Here is a 22658-nt window from a genome sequence, read left to right on the forward strand (position 1 = left end):
AAGTAGCATCCACGATGCTTTCAGGGGAATGTAGTGCTGCTATATGCTATTAATTTGACGCACTTGCCAGTGACTGCCTGGCCAGACCTTCAGCACCTGCAGCTCCTGTGGAGTTCCTTAGCAATTTTTCCAATACCTAAGCCAGGCATGGATGGCCCCATGGCAACAGGTGCCAGCTTCTTCTGCAAATTAGCTGCTTATCAAAGTTGGAGGCAGTGAGACACAGATATGGGATCACTTGTCCTTTTGAGTTCCAGTCTGTCCTTGTTCTTCTTTGCTTCATATCTAGCTTTGTTCCCTGGCTGCTAGCCCTACTGTCCTACAGCGATTTTCCACCTGCTGTGTTGTATTTTGTGCCAGATAAAATTCTAAATGCTTCACTATATTAATCTCCATAACAACTCTTTCAGGTGATACTATTATTAATTCCCTTTTTACATAGGAAAAAACTGAAGCAGAAAATTCAGTTAACTTGTCCAAAGTCACACAGCTACTAAGGGAAAGAGATAAATATGTACTGGCTGAGAATTCATGGTTAGATGTTTGTATCATATGATTATTGGGTACATATAGAGAAGGCACATTGATTAAATCCGTGAGTGACACAAAGCTAGAATATCTAAAATATTAAATGAAAAACTCAAGAGTTAAAAAAATTTCAACAAATTAGAATACATTAAGCCTAACAAAGTGCAATAAGTATAAAGATAAATGAAATAAATCTCAGAAAAATTCATCATAACAAGTATGAGAGAAAATAATTATCCTATTAGTTCATGCCCCTCCTTCCCAAAAGATCTACAGCAAAATTTCAAGCTATATTGACAGGGTTAGCAGAAAATAGAATACAGTATTATTTTCACCGATGCAAATATAATGATCAAAGTAAGGACTGGTAACCTGCATGCACTGGTTTAACCACATCTTAAACATAGTGTTCAGTCTAGAAAACCAAGCCCTCATCTCCAGAGAAGGCAAGCACACTGCTTTCACAGAAAGAAATAGTACACAAACTTGCAGTGTTTAGCCTAGCAAATACAAGTATTTTTAGTGAACATATATGCAGAAGACTGTACATTTCCAAAGAGCAAAACATGGATCACTGAATGGAACTCACAGTGAAGCAGATTTTAACTGAAAATAAGGTTTTTCTAACAAAAAGCTTTTGAACAGTGGCATGGGTTGGTCTTTTGAGGCAGCAAGCTGCCCATCAACTGAAAAGATTAAGAAAAGACTCTATGACAAAATACTCTGTATGTTGTAAAGAGACTTTTAGCATTGGGAATGTGTGTAGGAGGAAGAAATGGATTGTTGGCGGTTTCTGTTGGACTGAATGACCTCTAAATTTTCTTGCAGCTCAAAAATCTTCCTTTTGATTCTAGGCATAAAAACAGCAACTAAATCTAACACAGGAAAATATGGTTGCAGTTTAATTTATTTAAAAGACTTTTTCTGATTATAAAAATAAAAACAGAATGCTTTTGATGTTGAAATACACATGAAGATGTTTATTTACATGTTTTATTTTACACACACATATACATGCACACAATAGCCTAATTGATATTATGAAGAGTCCATAACTACTAGTGACTCCATAATATCTATACTGTGGAAGTGTCAAAATTTATTTAATCATTCAATTATTATTGAGCATGTAATAATTATTTTTTTTGTAATAATTATTTTTATAATGGTAATAAAAACCCTTGTAATAAAACTTTTTCCATAGCTTTGACTAAGAACCTTGACATATTCTTACATAGTTTTCCAGAATTTTGCTATTATATTCAAAGTTTGAATTTTTAAAGCTAGGAAAGGAGTAAAGCAAGATTCACACAAAGACACACAAAAATACAGTTTCTGCCCCAGAGATTTTGCCAGTGAAAGCAGACAAGTTGTGGTGGTAAACTTGGTCTTTATGGTGTTTCTCTTTCAATAACAAACTTAAGAGGACTATGATTCCAATTAACCTGTGATTTCTTATAGCGATTTAATGTCTAAAATACACGAACTCAGAAAAACAGAGAGAAATGTATCTTCAATATGTACACTTTTCTCAATTTATCAGACCTTCAAAAAAAGGATGCAACAAAAAAAAAGAAAAGAAAAAAGAAAAAAAAAAGGATGCAACATAAAAGCTAAATCAAACCTAGGTTAACAGATGTAGATACAGAGGTACAGATATGTCTCTTGGATGCCCGGGTGGCTCAGCACTTGAGCCTTTTCCTTTGGCTCAGGTCGTGATCCCCGGGTCCTGGGATCAATTCTGGCATCGGGCTCCCTACATGGAGCCTGCTTCTCCCTCTGCCTGTGTCTCTGCCTCTCTCTGTGTGTGTCTTTCATGAATAAATAAATAAAATCTTAAAAAAAAATACGTATCTTGGAATTCTTGTAGTGTAAGGGGCTTTGGACCAGCTCCTATTACAATAAAAACCAATGAAAAGATGATTCTTGGAGAAAACATCCATTATCAAAGAACATATTTCTCTTTCTTGCAACTGGACAAATGTGGCACGGTGGTATTATTTACCTATTTTGTAAAACAATCCAGATCCCAAACAAAAGGCTTCAAGTTAAGCAACTTCTCTTCACTGAAATTCCCCTTCGCTTTTCCCTTTCTTACATAATTCCTCCCTTCACCTAAAAAAAGCAGATTGTGTTATATTTATTACTAATAATATTCCAAAATCTTTGTCAAAATCTCCTTTCAAAATATTCAGATAGGAACATTCTATAAATTTACTCTTGAGAAAAACCTCTTCAGAGCCTTCTGTCACACTCAATCTAGATTCATAACCTTCTTGATCTTCCTTTCACTTATTCCATACATTCCAGGTCTTCTGTTTGGTTTATACTCAGTTTTGTTAGCATATATCCTCCAAGACGTTAACTTAGAAAGTAGACTTTTGAGACCCTGTATGACTAAAAATTTGTAATGCTATGTTGGAATCAATTTTCTCTCAAAATTTTGAAGATACTGCTCCATTGCTTCCAGGTTTACTGTTGCTCTGGAAGAGTCTGAAGCCATCCTAATGTCAGATAATTTTCCCAAGGCTTTTACTCCCCCTCTCCTTGGAAGCTGTTAGGTCCTCCCTTTACCCCAAGGGTTCTGAATACGGCACTGTGCCTTGGTATGGGTCTGCTTTCATCCACTGTGCTAGCATCTTGATGGCTGCTTTCAATCTGGAAACTCATATCCTTCAGTGCTGGGATATTTTCTTGAGTTACCTTGTTGTATTCATATTTTGTTTTTTTAAATAAACTGTACACATACATAAACGTCTAGTTTGTTACGTATTTCTAAGTCAATACCGCCCATTAATATTTAAAAGTGAGGTCCCTAATGCATATTAGAAACTGTAGGTATGTTGGCATTCACTGATGGCTGCACCACTGGGGGATAGGGGGATGTGGTCATTTTGCTGAGGGAATCTCACATAACTGTATCTCTAGTTTTTCTTCTTATAGGCTGACCCATTTCCTAGAAAGGAATGCTCCAATCTCCTGAGTTCTTTCAGCTGCACCTGGCATCCCTCAATCCACAGCCTCCTTGATTTGACCTCTTCAGACAAGAAATTTCAAGTTTCATTCACAGTAGAGATGAGGCAGGGGTATATAGCCACTCCTTGTATAAACTTAGTCAGAAATTCTACAGTTCTCCATCCTACCAGGTACCCTACTGAGTCTCTCCAAGGTTCTGAAGCATTCCCCAGTTTCTTTCAGTTAGCCTCTCCCCATGCAGGTGCTTAGCTCTGTCTTCCATCTTCTAAAAATGTGCTGACATCTCCAATGTGTTGACATCTCCATCTGCTGTTCATTTCTTTCTCATTTCTTTCGTCTTTGTCCTTTACACCTTCTTAGCCCTCTATAATCATTTTAATGGCTTTCAAGAGAGAGTGGAGGATAAATACAAGTGTTCACTCTGCCAAGCTAACCTCGAACACCTCCTTTGTTACATGTAGGCATCTTCAAAGGATCAGATGCATGCTTTCTTTTCTGCTCATCCTCAAAAATCTTCCTGAACTTGTATTTTGAGCTCCAGATCTATATTTTCAAATGCCTCTTGGGAACATATGTCAAAAGTAACTCATTATCTTTTCTGAAAATCTATTTCTTCTTACAACTTGGTGTCCTAATCTTTACAGTTACCCACACTGAAAACTTTACAGTTATCTCATACTCTTCCTTCTTTCCGAACTGCTCTAGATCTAGTAAGATACTAGCACTTGCCAATGAACTAAAGAGTGCTTGTATCTCATCCTTAATATTTCATTGTCTGCCTTAGAACTATTCCCCAAATACTGATTCACCCTACTCTACCCCCATCTTGCCTTCAAGTCTGGTTTAAATGCCACCACTTCCATGAAGTCTTCCTTTATGCTTTCTAGGTTAAGTAAACTCTTACTCCTCCAGAAAACTTGCTCTACCTCTATTAACATCTCTCTCATACACTTACTATGTATAACATTTTTTTTTTTTGCAAATCTGTATGTTTTATTTCCTCTACTAGAATTAAGAGTTTTAAGGAAAGAGGCTTTGAAGGAATCTATCTCTGACCTTACTCATTTCATAGTTTTTATCATGGCATCAGTATACATGCTTTAGCAATAATCAAATTAGCAGCTACTCAGGGAAACAAAAGAAACAGAGGACACAGTATCTTCTGGAGAACAACATCTAGCTATAAGTACACCTACAGTACAGCATCCCAACAATATGGAAAAGATTAAATGGCGCCTCAACTAGTACAAGAACACAGGTTTTTACATTTAACTTTGCTAATGCCAAGCTAATCAGTTACCATCTCTGGTAGCTAAAAACTAATAGATTATTGCCCTTTAACAAATTAACAATAAATCTGAACCACTTGATAGAATATACAATCTTCAGTTAAAAGTTAACTTAGCTTCTCATAAAGGCCTGTTTAAATTAACTGGTTTTTGAGAAAAATCTGTGAAGTCATACTACTCTTCATTCCCCTGTAGTTTTATCTTAATAGTAAGAAAAATAGGGATCCCTGGGTGGCGCAGCGGTTTAGCGCCTGCCTTTGGCCCAGGGCGCAATCCTGGAGACCCAGGATCAAATCCCACGTCAGGCTCCCGGTGCATGGAGCCTGCTTCTCCCTCTGCCTGTGTCTCTGCCTCTCTCTCTCTCACTGTGTGCCAATCATAAATAAATAAAAAAATTTAAAAAAAAAAAATAGTAAGAAAAATATAAGCCTATATTAGTCTTCACAGAAATGTCTTTGACCCAAATGCATTCTATATTATGCCATTAGTTTTTATAAAGAATAAGAGAAAGTAAGAGTTTGGCATCTTCTATAACATCATTGTTTGAGGACAACTGCCATTATGTACTAGGGTGAACCATGTAAAATTGCCAGTGTTCAACGCTTTTTGACTAATAAAAAGGGCATTTTTATGTGCTTTGTCTAATAGTTCAATCTTTAATAATGAGCTATCAAATTAAGTCATCTTATAATTTAGCAGTAAGAAAAACTTTTGTCTCATTTGTTAAGGTAAATGTGTTCTCCCAACTCACAAAGATGAGAATGACACTGAACAAGATGCTTCCTTTTTGCTTAGGCTACTAGGAAGCTCAGTGCTGAATGTAGTACTCAACTGTGAGAATTTCCTTAGCCTAGATTTTGTTACAATTAACTGTATAATTACTTACTTTTTTCATTTTTATTGACCCAAAGGCATATATGTTTTCCTGAAGGTTAAGTATTATGAGCAATTTTATATATATACACATATGTACACACACACACACACACACACACACACACACACACACACGTTGCCTAGAGTGCTATGTTCAAAAGGGTTCTTCCTGAACTCAGGAGTGAAAAGTATGAAGGTCAACTGGAGATCTGGTGATATTCCATATACGTACTGGAAAGGGAAAGGCAGCATGGCACATATTTACAACACTATCCCATGTACTAAAGTGCTCAAGGTTTATACTAATGAAGAATTTGAGAATTAAATTAACTTTCACTATAGATTAGCTTAATTTAAGGACAGAATCTTAAAAGAGAGATAAAATGGTAAAAGATAAAAAGGTAAAAGAAGAAATGAAGCTAGAGATGAATGAATCACTGCAGCTTTTTGAGGAGAGTGACATGAAGAAAATGGTTATAATAAATATTGAAAATAATTTCTTTTTCAGACTAGAAGAAGCCTCAAAATAGCATTTTACCACTACTACAATAATAGTTCATTGAGCAAGATGCTAACAATACTGGATGAAAGACAGTTGGAAAAAGGATATTCACCCAGTCTGGGAGTTATCACTCCACAGACCACTTATTACTTACAAAAAGAAATTAGATTCTTTACATGACCTTGTAATCAAATCTAACCTTATGATCAAACTTAAGAGTCACCAGTAATGGGCTAACCTCTTTAGAAGATGCAATGAGGACACATCATCTATGCAATAATCATACCAAAAATCCTTAACCTAAAACCAATCATGAGGAAACAATCACAAATATCTAAACTGAGAAACATTCTCCAGAGTAACTAGTCTGAATACTTATGTCAATATCATAAGCCATGGAAGCAAAACAAGAACACTTTGCTCTAGCTTATAAAAAACTAAAGAAATATAACATCCAAACGCAACAATCATCCTTTATTGGATCCTAGACTAGAATTAAAAATAAATAGTTGTAGGTACATTATTAGAACTGAGAAATCTAAAAGTAGGTTATATATTAAACAACAATATTATATGAATGTTAAGTTTCACAGATGTGATAACTGGACTGTGGTTATGTAGGATTATTCCCCTTTCTCTTAAGTATCAGAATGCTGGTAACTCTCAAATTACAGTGCATAAATAAACTAATTTTTTCAAAACAATAAAACTGTGTGTATGTTAGGTTTCACCCTGTGTGTATGTGTATATATATGCAGACATATATACACAGAGGCAGAGGACTATGGTAGAAATTGACAATTGGTGAATTTAGGTGAAGGATACACAAACATTCATTGCGCTAGCCTTACAATTTTCCTGGTCTAAAAAAAGCAAGAGATCTTACATAATTTGGGTCAAATTCCACAGTTTATGAATATGAAAACTGAAGGCAAAAAAGTCTTGTTTTGCCATGCTCGTCCAGCTAGGGTGTAACTCAAGCTGCTATGGTCTTACCTCTGCGCCCAGCACTGTCTCACATGATCTTAGCCTACCCACACAGGACGAGTCCAACAAGGGGTAAGGGGTGACCAGAGTCCTGGGACTAACTACCAAGCGGGTGTTCTAAACCATGAGCAGCAACAAAAGGCCTGGGTTAGGGTCAGTCACAGATACGGAAAGGAGGGGGCAAAATAAAGAAAGTGTAACAGGAATCATAAAGACTTAGTGATATATTAAGAAAAAAGAAATAACTTTATAATGGAAGCTGAAAAGATGGGAAAAGAGTACTAGGGATAATATAAAAGAAAAATTGGAATAAGATAGTCATTTAGGTTAACAAACCTAGTTTGAGATACATACATTTCAATTTTAATGTTCCAAGATGTAAGCTATGAGTATACTAGAATATGGACTGCAAGAGAGTAGGGGTTTGGGCTTTTTTATCTACTGATATGTCCCCCAAGTAAACCTGAACAATGCCTGGAAATAAACTTTTTTTTGAACAAATGACGTAATGGTTTATGAGGCATTTAGGTATAGACAGGAAATAGAAATATGAAATTTAAGAGAAAGTATCAAAAGATATTTACTTTGTACATCCTTATGGAAGAGGACACATTTCAGGTCACCACCTTCTTCCAGGACAGTTTATAGAGCTCTGCCTGGAGTTCTGAGTATAAGCTCAAATAATACCTGTCTTTTCCACTCTTCCTTTTATATGTATCTTTATAGGAAACCTCACAGGGAGAGTAGATGACTATGGTCACATACCCTGTAGCACCATCAAAATTCCATGATTATTCGGAACTCATTTCATTAGCTAGAGCAGGGAGTTCAGGTATGGTCCCAGGACCGGAATCACCAGTATTTGCTGAGAGTTTGTCAGAAATGCAAATTCTCAGGTTTCACCCTAGACCTGCCGAATCAGAAACTCTCTGGATATGGCCCAGTGATCTATGTATTTAGGAGTCCTCCCAGGAGATTCTAATGCACACCCCAGAGCCAAGAACAAAGGTACTAAACTCTTATTTGACAAAATAATCTACCTCATGGTTAAGGTCCTTCTTCTTGAGATGCAGTTAAAAATTTAAGACCCAATTACATAAAAAGATATTTGTAATAAAATCTGGTGTAACATATTACATAGTCATAATTCATCATTGTAGTGATCATACAGCAAAACCAGCCTACAATAAAATTTTTTAAAGGCATCTACTTACTTTAATGTTTCAGCAAGAAAGAAGCTCTGCTGTACATCATCATGTGTAGGAGTAGAGGAATACACATCCTTCACCCCAGAAAATCCACCACTTACTCGGCAATACTTTTCAATAGCCTATGAAAGAGATCAGACAAAGGAATCAATTCCAATGAATTTCAAGTTTTGAAGGATAAATTAAGGAATCAGTCAAAAGTTCACAAAGATCTGTCTGAGAATTTGACAGGTTAAGAGTAAGATTTATTATCAAATGGAAATATTCTCACACTGGAAAAATTAACTGAGGTATCCTGTTTTCTGTGGAACTTTCTCCTCTCCCAAATTCTTTACTCCTTTAAAAAACATCCTACATTTTTCTCACTTGGGAAAGTCAAATTTAGGCTATTTATGCTGATTTAGAGACTTGTTTGGCACAATAAAGTCTCATTAATTTTGACACATCAGGGGAGGTCAGTTTGAATTAAATTTTAAAGGCAATCTTTTCAATTCTAAGGATAAAAAATTCAAAACATGCTTTTAAAAAAACCATTACCTAGGTGCTTTCCTTAGTAATAATAATGAGGTAATATTTACTGCAAACATACTGTATGATAGACAATGTATTACAATTCCAGGACTTAGGCATTACAGGTGGTACCAACTGGCAGGAAGTACCCACCACATACCTACTACAATAATAATTACAATATTAAGAGCTACCCATTATGAAGTCTTTGCTATGTGCTGAAGGCTCTTTTAAGGGCTTCACATGTATCAATGTATTTTTTTTTTTTTTTTACATGTATCAATGTTTAAATCTTCCAACAACCCATGAGGTTGTCTTAATAGTCTCTATTTCTCAGATGGGAAAACCTAAGGCCAAGAGTCATTTGCTCCACATTATTATTAACTACTGTGCTCTCCTTCTCAAGTGGGAGCTAAAATTCTTAATTTATATCTGTTCTTGCAAATTTGAACATGTCTAAATAAAATATACTGAATCAAATGGAACCCATTCAAAACTCTGTTTTTAATTCAAAGTAAGCAAATACCCTGCTTATGCAGGCATATCACACTCCAAAATTAAGCCACTCGCAAGAAGTTGAATCACATGTGATTTTTTTCTCTAGTCTACCTAATCCTGAGATACTGTCTAATGATGGTATTTAATCATTTATTTAATCATTACTGCCATGGCTTCTTGTTCCTAATCTTGCTATCTTTTTTATTCTTCTGGTCTTCCTCCTAACGAAAAGCTAATTAACACAGAAAGTTTTAATTTAATCAAGCTGTTCAGTTTTATATAGTTCCATTTTTACTATAGCTGGGTTTTAAAAATCTTCTTACCAAAGAGATTGGTACTTTTCTCTAAATTTTTTCTAAAGATTTACTTATTTGAGAGAGACAGAGAAAGAGAAAGCACATGTGCATGTGTGTACACAGAGGAAGGAACAGAGAGAGAGAGGGAGTGACTCCTTGCTGAGCGTGGAGCCTCACACAGGGCTCGATCTCAGGACCCTAAGATTATGACCTGAGCTAAAATCAAGAGTTGGCTGCTCAACCCACTGAGCCACCCAGGCACCCTTCTCTATCTAAATATTTTAAACATATTTTGAATTCAAGAGTTCTTAAATGTCATGTTCTGTGCAATGATTATACGTCTTCACCACCAGGAAACTATCAGAGTAGTTTAAGGATACTGAGAAAATAGCAGGGAGGCATGACTGATTTTTAAGCCATTTAGAGTCATTTCTTGAAGGCAAGTTTTCATGCAAATATATATGTGAAGGGAATACCTAAGCTACGGAAGACATACAAGATACTGTTCTTCTGTTTCAGCTTGTCTTCCCTCCACCTTCTTCACACCCAACATGATAGACAAGAAAGTCACTTTTATTTAAGATGTGAGTCTTCCTCTTTTGTCTCCACCTTCCCCTCATCACGGCATACTTCTGAAATTTGACTTTAAAGTATAATTATTTCAGTTTATGTTCTTTGTAGATTTAAGTTTTTTTTTTTTTTAGACTCCACACCTAGCATGGAGCCCAACTTGTCCTTTATACTCTGAGTCTGTGTATCTGTGTATCTACACTATAGAAACAAAAATCTAACATCTGTTATTCAGGACAGATTTAGGTTAAAGCTTGAGCTTGTGAAACCTCTTTTTAATAGAGTAGGGTCATACTTTAAGAAGGTGCACAGGAAAAAAGAACCTTAGGAAAAGGATAGATTATCCCACAGTATTTCTCACTGAGAGGACATTTTTCCGTCACCAATCTTCACCCTGCTGACCACGATTCAGATATATTTTCCTTATTCCTCTGAATAAGAATCATTAAATATAAGGGGACATTCAATTCAGATCTATTGCAGGGTTACTTTACCTATATCTTATATATAAAATACTGCTTAATGTACATAGCATTGGCTAGCCACTGCTACCAACCGAACGAAGTGTGTGTGTGTCCTATCCCTGAACCACTGTGACAACAATGACCATCGCAGGTCCCTGCAAAGAGAAGTTCACTAGCAGTTATATTCCCATTTCTGGAACCAAGAGGCCAGGGAAAGCAGCCTCAACAAATGACGGCATCTATTTCTGTTCTATGTAACCACTTTGCTTCCATTAACATTCTCTTTTTGTTAAACTCCACAAGGACTATCTAGGTCTGAATGACAAATGACATAGAAGTGTCCTCACCATAGTTCAGGTCTTTATCAAACTATTTCTACATCACTGGTAGCGGCCTCCAAAACCCAGCAATCTGCAGCTTATAATCGAAGCCTTTGCTTGGTTACTTCCACTAAAAAGTCTTCAGTGGCTCTTTTCCCTTAGAAAAACCTTTAGTAGTCCTAGAATGCACTCTTCAAGTTAGGGAGTCTTGGTGAGCAGGAGATGGTAAGGAAAATGATGATGTGACAGGCTTTTCTGATAGGCAAAAGACTTTCTATATCCACCTCCTGTATGAGAAACACTTATGCAGTAACTCAGAGAGGTGTCTATTTGTGTATTTGTGTGTGCGGAGTTATTCTTGAACCACTGAGTAAAATACACACCCCATGATCTGGCATGTAAGATCATCTACCTAATGGTTCCAAACTTCACTCCCTCTGGTTGCCACTGTGAAACCTTCTTTCTCCATAAACTGGTCTACATTCTGCCCTAAAATGTATCCTACACATTCTTACCTAAGCAATTTATTAACACTATTTATCTTAACCTAGAATGTCATCATTCTATCTAGCCTGCAAGCTTAAGTTAAACAACTGGAATATGAATATTCATCATAATTAGTGCTATTTATCATAATTAGTATATCTCAAAGAATAAAACATTCACTCCCGGGAATAAGATATACTTTCATGAGAAGACTAATATTTTTCTTCCTCACCAGGTACTGATAGCCACAGTGTTCTCTGAAAGGCTAGCTAGTATTTTAAGAATAAACCACTGGCCTTCTTTACTAACCATTAACAATTCTCATAAATAGGTAAGTAAATAAAGAGTCTTTCAATCTGGAAAAATTTTAACAATTCACTGATTCTTCTTATGATGGTCCACTAAGAAACTACTTAGAATACAAACTGAAGTGAATAGTGGGTAATCTACCCAAGCTGTGAGTCTGGACAGTCTTAAAATGTTGGGTTTTTCCCCCCAGAGGTTAAGCCTTAATTGGCAAGTACAGAAACTGTATAATCATACTGAAACCCATAATGCCTTTTAAATGACTTCTTATAGTTATTCAAGAAGAAAAAGGAGTGAACACCAGTAGGAAAGTAATTTTAATCAAGAACTAAGCTGATTCTAAGGTTTACTTCTACTGCTTAAGTAACTTAAACTGAGGGGTGTCTGGGTGGCTCAGTTAGTTGAACGTCTGAGTTTAGCCCATGATCTTGGTCCTGGAATTGAGTCTGGGATGTATGTGCTCCAGGCTCAGCAGGGACTCTGCTTCTCCATCTCCCTCTGCCCCTCCCTTGCTCATGCTGTCCCCCTCTCTCTGAAATAAATAAATAAAATCTTAAAAAAAAAAAGCAAACAAATTTAAATTGAGTAACAGAGTTTTTCCATCAGATAAATGAAAGTAGCACTATAATTACTAAACATGAGGTAACATGGATGAGGACATACGGTACTACAGGAAGGCTTGATTTAATACTCTTGCATATAAGAAATATTGGCTTATTTACCAGTGCTGCTTCCCAGCCCCATTGCCTATATCTTGGATCATGAGTGAATCTCCATAGGTACCAATAGGTTTCAATTACTTCTGGACGGAGGATGTAATACTTTTCAGCCTGCCGGACTGCCACAGCCTCTACTGCACCATCAAACTTGAATGATTCAGGACCCAGCTTTAATGCTGTAACATGACAAAAGAAACAAATGAGCATAAAAAACCATTTGTGTTTGTTCACCAGAGCTGCTTTTTTCCCTGAAAGAATGGGGTATAATGTAAAGTTATGTTAATTTTGTTTTATATTTATTGTTGCTGTTTTGCAAAATCAGTGACTTTAAAAGATCCACATTTGGTTTTCTTATAATAGACTTATAAATATTCTTACTATCCTGACATGAAATACTTCTCATACATAATGTACATCAATATACTGCTAAATCCAACCATACTGACAAGAGTCTAGTAATCCTCTGGCAACAAATGCAAAGCTAGACATAAACACATTACATATTCTGTTTTGTTCCAAAATAAAATGAGACAGATAATTGTACTGTGCAGAATTATTTTTTTAGTCAGGACAATTTTAAAGTCCTTTTAATATAACACATAAATGTAAGAAAACATTTTAGAGCTAGGATCTTGAATTAGATTCAGGTGTGGATTATACACTTTTTTTAAGCATCCTAGAGTATATAAAAAGCAATATATTTTCAAATTTAAGTCAGTTGTAAAAATAAACTCTTTTCTCCTATAGCCTCTGTGTATATATAGCAAGAAGAGATTCAAACTACCATCACCAAGAATTATCAGTACTGCCCATTTATTAGTTTGAATAAAATAGGGCCATTATACCTATATTTTAACACTACATAATATTTTTTGAATGATATGATTTCCATTCAAGCTAGAATACAGCACTATATGAAATTCTTTTTAGTAACCTCTTTCTAATCACACCGAGTACCCAGATCTGTCAATATAAAGTCCTCTTCCACTGGGATGTTGGACTCACAAACAATTACTAGTCTCAGCTGCCATATTTCTTTCCTTTTACTAGTGGCAAATAGTTTCAATGTCTATAACCTCTTTTAAAAAATTCCAGACATTTTTATATTTCCTCAGAAAAGAAAAGGTGAAATAAGAATATAATGCTGGTAGACCATAAACAGAATCATGCATTGTTGTTGGCAAGACGTGTTGCTGTAGCCAAATTTCAGCATTACAAGGGAGACACCGTAAGCTCTAAATAATCATACATAAATGTGAAAATAAGGGCTTTCTCATCAACTACCAACCCCAAGAAAAAACATAAAATCAAAAACACTGCACCAATCATAGCTAGTTCTATTGAAAGCAAAACATGTGATCCAGAATAGTTTACTGCTAAGTCTTTGAGAACTAAAGCAGAACCCAAGCAGAGATTTTCAACCTGAGGGTCATAAGTCTGTGGTAGGCTCTGGAAGAAGACCATGTTCTGTCCAAGCAAGCTATGAAATTGGGCGCAAAACTGTGTGCACATAAAGCTTTGACCAGCTCCTCAATGGGAGTTGAGGTTAGGATTAACCAACAAATCATCAACATTTTTTGTTAGACAACTTCTATCGAGTTTAGTGACAAGGTCAGACCAAATAGCATTTGACCAAATAGCATTTGGCATTTAATAAATGCTTCTAAAGTGATGATAGAAGTCAAACATCATAAGCACTGAGATCATGGCAATCCAATGAAAAAGTACAAGAAGTCATTTTATCTGAATTTCTTATGTTTTTCCTTTCTCAAAGAATGAGTGCCAGGTGATCATAGGGAGTTCTCAAATGCTAATCTTAAGGCTATCTTTAGATAATAAAAAATAAAAAAATTAGATAATAACTTCTATAATGATAATATTGCCTGAACTGGAAGTAGAAATTGGCTGCATGGAACTAATAGTTTAAACTTCTACTAAAAATTATATCTCACTTAATGTTATTCATAACTTCACAAATAAAACACAGCAAAAAGAGAACATATATGTTTTGTGAAGAGTTGGTAAATAAAAACACACAAGCCTAAATTATATACCAATTACATCCATTAAGCTGGTCAAATGACTGGTTTCATTTTTCTGAGGGCATTATTTCATAGATGCTCCTTTAAGAAATGTAAAAAAGTAATTTCTTAATCTATTTTGTAATTTCTATTTTCTATCTTAAATTTCCTATTTACATTTGATACTTCATTTCTAAAAGGAAACTAATCCAACAAGCAAAAATTGAGTTGAAACTAAATAATTTAGTGCCTAGGTAAAAAGAACTCTAAGAGTATGCAAAAATCATTTAATGTAGGCAAAGGAAAGAGACATGCACAAATAAAAAAATCAAAATAAAATATCAAATGTGACAAAGGTCAATAAGACAGTAAAAGATACATTTTAAAGAAAGTATAAATTAATTTGCAAGTCATAGGAGTCCTCCATATAGGTAGAATCTGTAGAGATGGGAAAAATAAGCATACACTCAGGTCAACAAAAAGAAATTTAACAAAAGATAAAAAAGCATAAGGAATATTCTGGGACAGGCAAGTTGACTATAGTTTTAGTAAGCTAACAGTAAGGAAAGAACTTAAACTATTTCCCTCATATTAACTTTCTTTTAAGGAAAAAAATACTTGTAGAAACTCTTAAAGTAGGTCCAAAATCCATGTCCAATGTATCTTTTGTCCATTGAATAAGTTCTATGTATCTAAACATTAAAATTTCCCCTAAATGTAATAGCACATGGTCTAGGGAAAATCTTATGCAACTTTAATAAGAAGTAAATTAAATTAAATAACAGTCATTATTTTATTCAGGTTCGATACTTTTTTTAAAAAAGATCTAGAAACCCAGAAAAAGACCAGTACTATATTTTAGAAGTCTAAGATCTTGTTTGGCTCCAATTCTGCATTATACTTCAGAATAAACTAAAACAAGGTATCAACTAGCTTCCCATGTAGATACAATAATGTCTAAAAGTACATTGAGTTACTTAGTTTCATGAACAGATTCAGCAATATTTCCTACAAATTATTCCTAGCTAAATTAGGCCATGATGAGGCCATGTTCATCAATAAGGTAAAATATATGAAGATTATTAATGTTAATTCTAATTCCAGTGACAAATGAAAGTGAAATTCCAAAGTTCTCATCATATGAATTTAGCTGGAATAATTGCTAAAAAGTGAATGGATATTTTTAAACAAGCTGGCCAAAAAATTATAGCACAGCTATACCTAAACACAAGATATAATAACCAAGTGGGGCAGAAGCAACACTAGGATTGTACCTTTTGATTAGAGGATCTAAGCTGAGATTAAAGAGAAAGACTTCAAAATACAGCACACAAATCAAATGGTAATCTTTTGGGACATATCATGGCAAGGAGGGTCACAGGTTCACCGACTTGCCATGTGAGAGTAACCATCAGAAACAGTATAAATGCAACACAGACTGGATTGTTTAAACTTTCACTTATGCTCACAACAACATACTGAGGAAGACAGGATAGGTATTATTATGAGTTTTTTGCAGATGGAGGACCAGAGACTTAGTCAGGTTAAATGATTTGCCTAAGGTTCAGAGATAATAAATAGTGGAATATGGGATTTTTTTAATCCTAGTCCACATGTCCTTTCTACAGTATCACAGTATTTCATACCAGTATCAGCAATGTCTCTATGAAATGTGACAGTCAAGGAGTCTGCTCATAACTCTGGTATTCTATGAATTTCTCAAAAGTAGGGGATATGTCCTATTAACACTTTCATCTGTAAGCATCCAGCGTAATGCTTGGCACATCATTGGTGCTCCATGTTTAATGGAGTGAATAATTAATTATATTAACAGTATATCATATTTTTTAATATGTCTGCTGCATGAAATCCTACTATTTTACATCTATTATTTCATTTGTGGTCAAAATCTGCATCACAAGTTTTATTATCATGGGTCCTAGTACACATTCTGAATATCCATTCTGATCCTCAAGGTTTTACTAATTTTGGCTGTATTTTAAATATATATTTGATACTCTATATAGTCACCATGATAATATAATTTAGCTTCTACTTATAATTAGATCACCAACTTTATACATACTATATGCTAACTCTAAAATAACATCTGCTTAGTTGTATTTTATCAAGAAATGAAATCCCTTAGTTACTGAGGGACCTGAAAGGTCAATTTCATCATAAGTTCAATTCCTTATTATATAAAAATAACCTGACAGATTTATGAACTTAGATGAACTAGGATAAATTTTAAGCTGGTTGTATCTGTGTCATGGTACCTGATGGCAAGTAATCCTAAAATGGAAATTCAGTTATTTCATATTAGCAACAATTCAACTTCCAAAATCACAAAAAAAAACTTCCTAATTTTTAGTCCTTCTGGGAACTCATTTTCCATTATTCCATATAGAAACACATTTCTAACCAGAAAAAAATCTTGAAAGGTCTACTTCAGTATTTCACAATCCTTTTTCAGGCTTTTTAGAAAACCTAACAGCCTTCTCTCTCCATGAAATTTTAATAATATACATTGTTTGTCTATATATGACTATATTAGAATACATATTAAAAAATATTTTTCACCTCTGAGGACCAATTTTTTTCATCCTTAAGAACCATCTCATTTTCTGGGTAAGGACATTGAAGCCCAGAAATATTACATATTTGCCTAAAGCAACATTAGAGGATCTTTTTAAGAGGCAGGTACCACAAATTAAAAAATTATTGGTGAGCTAAGAGACTACTAATTACCTAGATACCAACTATACATTCAATATAACTACTATTATCTTTTGGTCATTCTTATTTTTACAAGAGAAGATGCAAGGCAGTAACCTAAATCAGTCAATTCTGTGTTCATTTAAGTAGTTTTACAGAAGCTAAAATGAATGGCTAAAATGGATTCTTACTATATTAAAATAAATAATGTCATCTCATACATCCTCAAAAATCCTGTCTTTCATCATTAAAACAATTCCTTCAAAATCTTTATTAACAAAATCAGTAAACTCAGAATAATTTTTAAAAATGACACAGGAACACATTTTCAGAATTAAAATTCAAGTTCTTAAGAAAATGATTTACTCTCTTATTATTTACTCTAATGCAGAGCAATCTATCTTAAATATCTATATATTTTCCTTCTAATTACTAAACATATTTTTAACTTAGAGGTTCTTTTAGTCTAAGTAGTTAGTGTTATTAATACTCTTACCAGTTCTGTCATATGACTCATGACATGTACGTGCAATTTCTGCCCCTAGCTCTAAATAATGACCAGCTTTATCCATTCTGGAACCATCTGCTCCCAGTGCAAACATTCCCCCAGCAAAACAGGCCAAGTGCCCCATCTTCTTTTCCAAGTGCCCATTTTTCCATTCTCCAATAAAGGTGAGACCTCCTCGGGACTTCTTAATAAGATGTTTCTCTATAGCCTACAAGAAAGAGTAGATATTCAAATTTTTAGAAGCAAAGTGTTGGTATTCAAACTTACTACATCCTTCTAGCTATCATAAAATCTTAGTAATATAATATTCTACAGATCAGTAACCTACCCAAACTGGAAGAGTTAATTTGCAGTAAGTAAGTTTTAGATAGCCAAGTCACATAGGGTCTTGAATGAATACCTCACCCCATCACCATCACAACAGAGACAAGGTAGGAGAGGGAAGACTGGCCTAAAGACAGAACACTACCAATATTACAGGATTTTTATTCTAGAGCTAAATGGAATTCATAGCAATCAAATGAGATCATGATGACAACATATAACCTAAAAGGCTCTATCAATTTATTTCCTATCTCATTCAATAAAATTGAAGAAGAATCTAAATTAATCCAAAAAATATGGCTTGGGTAATTAGTTAAAATGGTTTCTTCTTTTCCATGTAACTATACCTCTTGTCAAAGTACATCTTGTATGTTACAAAGCTTACATAAGTAGTTAGAAGTTCAAGCTTAACTCCTCACATGTTGCTGTGCTATGGCTAGGAGAGGCCACGTGATAAACACAGTCCATCTTCCTGGAATGTCAATGTTACTCAAAAGATGTGGGGATGAAGAGAAATATTTTATATTAAATTTGAATGTAACACAAAGTAGAGTCCAACAACTACATTTAACTTTAAAAATGAGATTTTTAAAAGCTTTGTTCCTTTGGACTATGTTCTCACAGACTTTGCTAAGAGGGGCTATCAATTACTTCTCTACCTTTAGAGATCATTCCATGGAAAAGCATAAGAAATTGCATTTAGTTCTTTCATAAAAAGGTGGAAAGTATTATATATGATTAGAGACTACACTTTTCTGACAATAAGGAGGAATAAGAACCCACATTTTTGTGTGTTATTTCTCTGACAAGTTCAGTAACAAACAGCTTTGGAAAAATTTACTGTGCATTCCTTATAGTGATAACGTCTGTTTTACAGAATTCTGAGAATTATGCCTCATTCATCATTTTATACTCCATAAGGCCTAAAGTGTAGCATGCAGTCAATAAGTGTTTAGTTAAGAAGTCATTTTGTATAAAAAAAAAAAAAGAAGTCATTTTGTAAATAAATGGTAGGTACTTGTATTTGGGCTGTCAGGGGAGTAAGGAAGGGGTAATAAGCAAAATACGGGACCTACCACTGATCTGTAAGTTTTCGTTATTGTTTTAATCATAATATGCTGAAGGGCAAATGTAAAGATTAGTTTTCCGAGTGCAAGGACAATGTTTTTCATCTTTTGTGGGCCTCATGGCATCTAGCATGTAAGGCACTCAAAAGATGGCTACTCAGGAAACATTTATTGAGGGATGCCCAGGGGGCTCAGTGGTTGAGTGTCTGCCTTCGGCTCAGGTCATGATCCTGGGGTCCTGGGATTGAGTCCCACATTGAGCTCCCTGCAGGGAACTTGCTTCTCCCTCTGCCTGTATCTCTGCCTCTCTCTCTGTGTCTCTCATGAATAAGTAAAATATTAAAAACAAAATTTAACTGAATGCCTACAATGAACTAAACACTATATGCCAAATTTCAGTTTAACTCTTATGCATTCTATAAACAACTGTAGGGAATTAGTTCCCCCAAAAGTAAAGCTATAAAAAGGGTAATAAGATCCTTGCTTTAATTTTTAAAACACAATGATAACTGTAACTCTGAACACTGATCATCAATTATAGTCAGAATGGTGTTGTTATATACAAAATTATACAAAATCAACAAAGCCTAAATGAGTTTCTTTAAAAATCCCAAACGGCTTTGATGAAGAAAAATGGAGAGAAAACAAAACTTAAGAATATCAAGAGTAGGGGAGGAAGGTGGGAGGATGTGAAAAATGGGTGAAGAGGAGTTGGACACAGGCTTCTAATCATGGAAATAAGTCACAGGGATAAAGGGAATATAGTCAATGGTACTGTAATTGCATTGTATGGTGACAGATGGTGGCTACACCTGTTGTGAGCATAACACTACGTAAAGACTTGCTGAATCACCATGTTATACACCTAAAACTAATGTAACATTATGCACCAACTATACTTCAATAAAAATACATAATAAAACTTTAAAAATATATAATTTTAATAACTGACTTTTAAAAATTATTTATTTGAGAGAGAGAGAGAGGGATGCAGAGGAGGGGCAAAGAGAAAGAGAATCTTGACAGTGCGGAGTCACACAGGGGGCTTGATGTCATGTCCCTGAGATCACGACCTGAGTGGAAATCATGAGTCAGACGCTTAACTGACTTAGCCACTCAGGTACCCCAATACAACTTTAAAAACTGATTAAAATTACTAAAGGGCTAAGAGTTTGTACTAGATCAGAAAACAACTTAATAAGTGGGTAACACACTTTTCTATTTCATACTTTTTGCTTGGAAATATCACATATAAGTGCTTCCAAGATTGAAACCTATTTCAGTTTTAAACTGTCACAACATTGTGGTAAGATGTTATATAAATATGAAATGATACAGTAAAGTGGTTAAAAGCACAGGCCCTGGTGTCAGGCTGTTCAGTTCCAGGCTCCATCACTTACTAGTGATTGCAAACTTGAGCAAATTACTTAACCTCTTTGTGCCATAAAGTTCTCAAGTGAAAAATGGTAGTAAAGATTAAATGATTTCATATGTGTAAAAGGGGTTACAACAGCATGGTGTGTGGAAAATACTAGGTAAGTGTTTTGCCCTTATTATTTATCCATAAAGCTTTCCATGTGTAGGTTCAATGTCATTTGAAAGAAGAAATGTTTATGGAAATGTATGTGAATGAAGTCAGAAGTTTATCCAGTCTGTGTAGACAGTAACTAAAAGTCATTTAAATTTTCATAAATGTTACATATTCTTCAAAAATTTCTTTAAAATACCACAATAAAGGAAAATAATACAAGACTTTTATATTAATATACTAAAACTCTACATGAGGGTATATCACAAAATGTTCAGTGGTCACTATGAAACACACTGTATATTCAGAATGTTAAGCAAGTAACTGTTCCGACAAGAATTACCTCAATAGCATCATCATACATTTTTCTCGCCTCATGGTCTGTTTTATCTGACATCAACCATGCTTTTAGTAAGTATTCGTAAAAACTGTCTCCCAGCCCGCCAACTGATGTATGATCTGTAAGAAAAAGGGAAGGATTGGGGGGTGAGGGGGGGAGAAGACAATGAAATAATCTATTTCAATTATCATGACTATTACTGATCAACAATTAAAAAACTATACTGACAGCCTCACTTTCAGCATACTTCCAATCTAGTCCGGTAAAAACACACCCTCATCCTTCCTCTACATGTGTACCCAATTTTCCAGAAATCTCTCTCTGCTAGATGGGGTACTTCACATATGTAGGAGTCGTTTTCTTCAGCTACATTTTGTACACTGTCACACAACCAGACTCTTCCAGAAGTGAAAACAATTCTCATTCATATGTTAATGATTTTAACTATACAAGTCTAAGATTAAACATGAGATATACTTGAAGTTGATGTTAACTAAAAACAACCCATTTTCCTCTAGGAGTTAAGTGGTGATTTCTGTGCCATAGTCAATTAAAATAAATATAAAAGGAGAAAAAAAACAAGAATTCCTTTGAAATAAGATTTTGCATAATATAATAAGCTGTTGAACTGATACACTAGATTGCTATTTATATAGCTCTTACTTCATGTTTGCCTTATGTATATTCTTCTTCTATCCCATCTGTACTTTTAATCCTGTCCAAGGCAGTTTAACTCCCAAGGCAACCCTACACTTGTCTTCTATTCCTTCCTATAAGCTCCACCCTACATTCTTAAACTTTGCTTAAAAACTCACATCCACCCTGCACAAAAAGAAGAACAGTACACTTTTATGACCTGTCAATCATTCATAAAGTACTAGCACTGGTTTTCCACTTTAGTGAGGAAAGGATGGACTGCTGGGTGATTTATGGAATAATTGGCTGTTTGGGGAGAAATGTATATTAATATTTCCATCTTTAGCTCACAAAAATAAACTTGTGGTAGATTAGTGATTTAAAAGTAAAACACAAAACTATAAGTATTCCAGAAGAAAATATAAAAAAAGTTTGCTGTTCCTCAGCAGATGATCTTCTTAGGCAAAACACAGAATGAAGAAGCCACAAAGGAAAAGACTTATAGCATCACATGGCACAAGCTACCGCAAATAAAATTGTAAGATAAGAAATCAAATTGGATATTTGCCACATTTATAATGGAAATAAAAATTAATGCCCTATACAAAGAACTCTGATAACTAAACAAGAAAACCTGCTGTAGAGCAGACAAGTAATTAAAAAAATAAATAAACACAAATTAGTAATTAACATAAGAAAGAAAGCTCAACTCCATTAGTGACCAGAGAAAAGCAAATTAAAACAATGAGGTTCCATTTTTGTCTATTTAATTGGCAAACGCTTTTAAAAACTGAGCCTCGGTGTCCAACGAAAGATGAATGGATAAAGAAGATGTGGTTTATGTATACAATGGAATATTACTCGGCTATTAGAAATGACAAAGACCCACCATTTGCTTCAACGTGGATGGAACTGGAGGGTATTATGCTGAGTGAAGTAAGTCAGTCGGAGAAGGACAAACATTATATGTTCTCATTCATT

At 34.7% G+C, this 22658-nt stretch overlaps 1 protein-coding gene and 1 long non-coding RNA gene across 9 annotated transcripts in view; one reads left to right on the forward strand and one right to left on the reverse strand.

Moving 5' to 3' along the window:
- MAN1A2 (mannosidase alpha class 1A member 2) overlaps positions 1–22658 on the reverse strand; it is a 213343-nt gene that overhangs the window by 44427 nt on the left and 146258 nt on the right. For 7 of the 8 annotated variants that reach the window (XR_013348948.1, XR_013348949.1, XM_077842686.1 and 4 more), the window contains 4 exons: positions 21045–21160; positions 17771–17990; positions 12539–12711; positions 8373–8488 (listed from right to left, as the gene is read on the reverse strand). Coding sequence is in view for 6 of the 8 variants with exons in the window: in XM_077842686.1 (XP_077698812.1) it covers positions 8373–8488; positions 12539–12711; positions 17771–17990; positions 21045–21160 (625 nt within the window). In the remaining 2 variants the exon portion in view is untranslated. Of the gene's footprint in view, positions 1–2490; positions 2644–8372; positions 8489–12538; positions 12712–17770; positions 17991–21044; positions 21161–22658 lie in introns of those variants that run through there. The other variant, XM_077842689.1, reaches the window with a different exon arrangement.
- LOC144280545 (uncharacterized) overlaps positions 21040–22658 on the forward strand; it is an 84928-nt gene continuing 83309 nt past the window's right edge. Inside the window, exon 1 of the long non-coding RNA XR_013348951.1 lies at positions 21040–21112. This is a non-coding gene — a long non-coding RNA (uncharacterized LOC144280545). The remainder of the gene's footprint in view (positions 21113–22658) is intronic.

This window comes from Canis aureus, chromosome 12 (genome assembly GCF_053574225.1).
Source record: "Canis aureus isolate CA01 chromosome 12, VMU_Caureus_v.1.0, whole genome shotgun sequence".
In the NCBI taxonomy this organism is placed as follows: domain Eukaryota; kingdom Metazoa; phylum Chordata; class Mammalia; order Carnivora; family Canidae; genus Canis; species Canis aureus.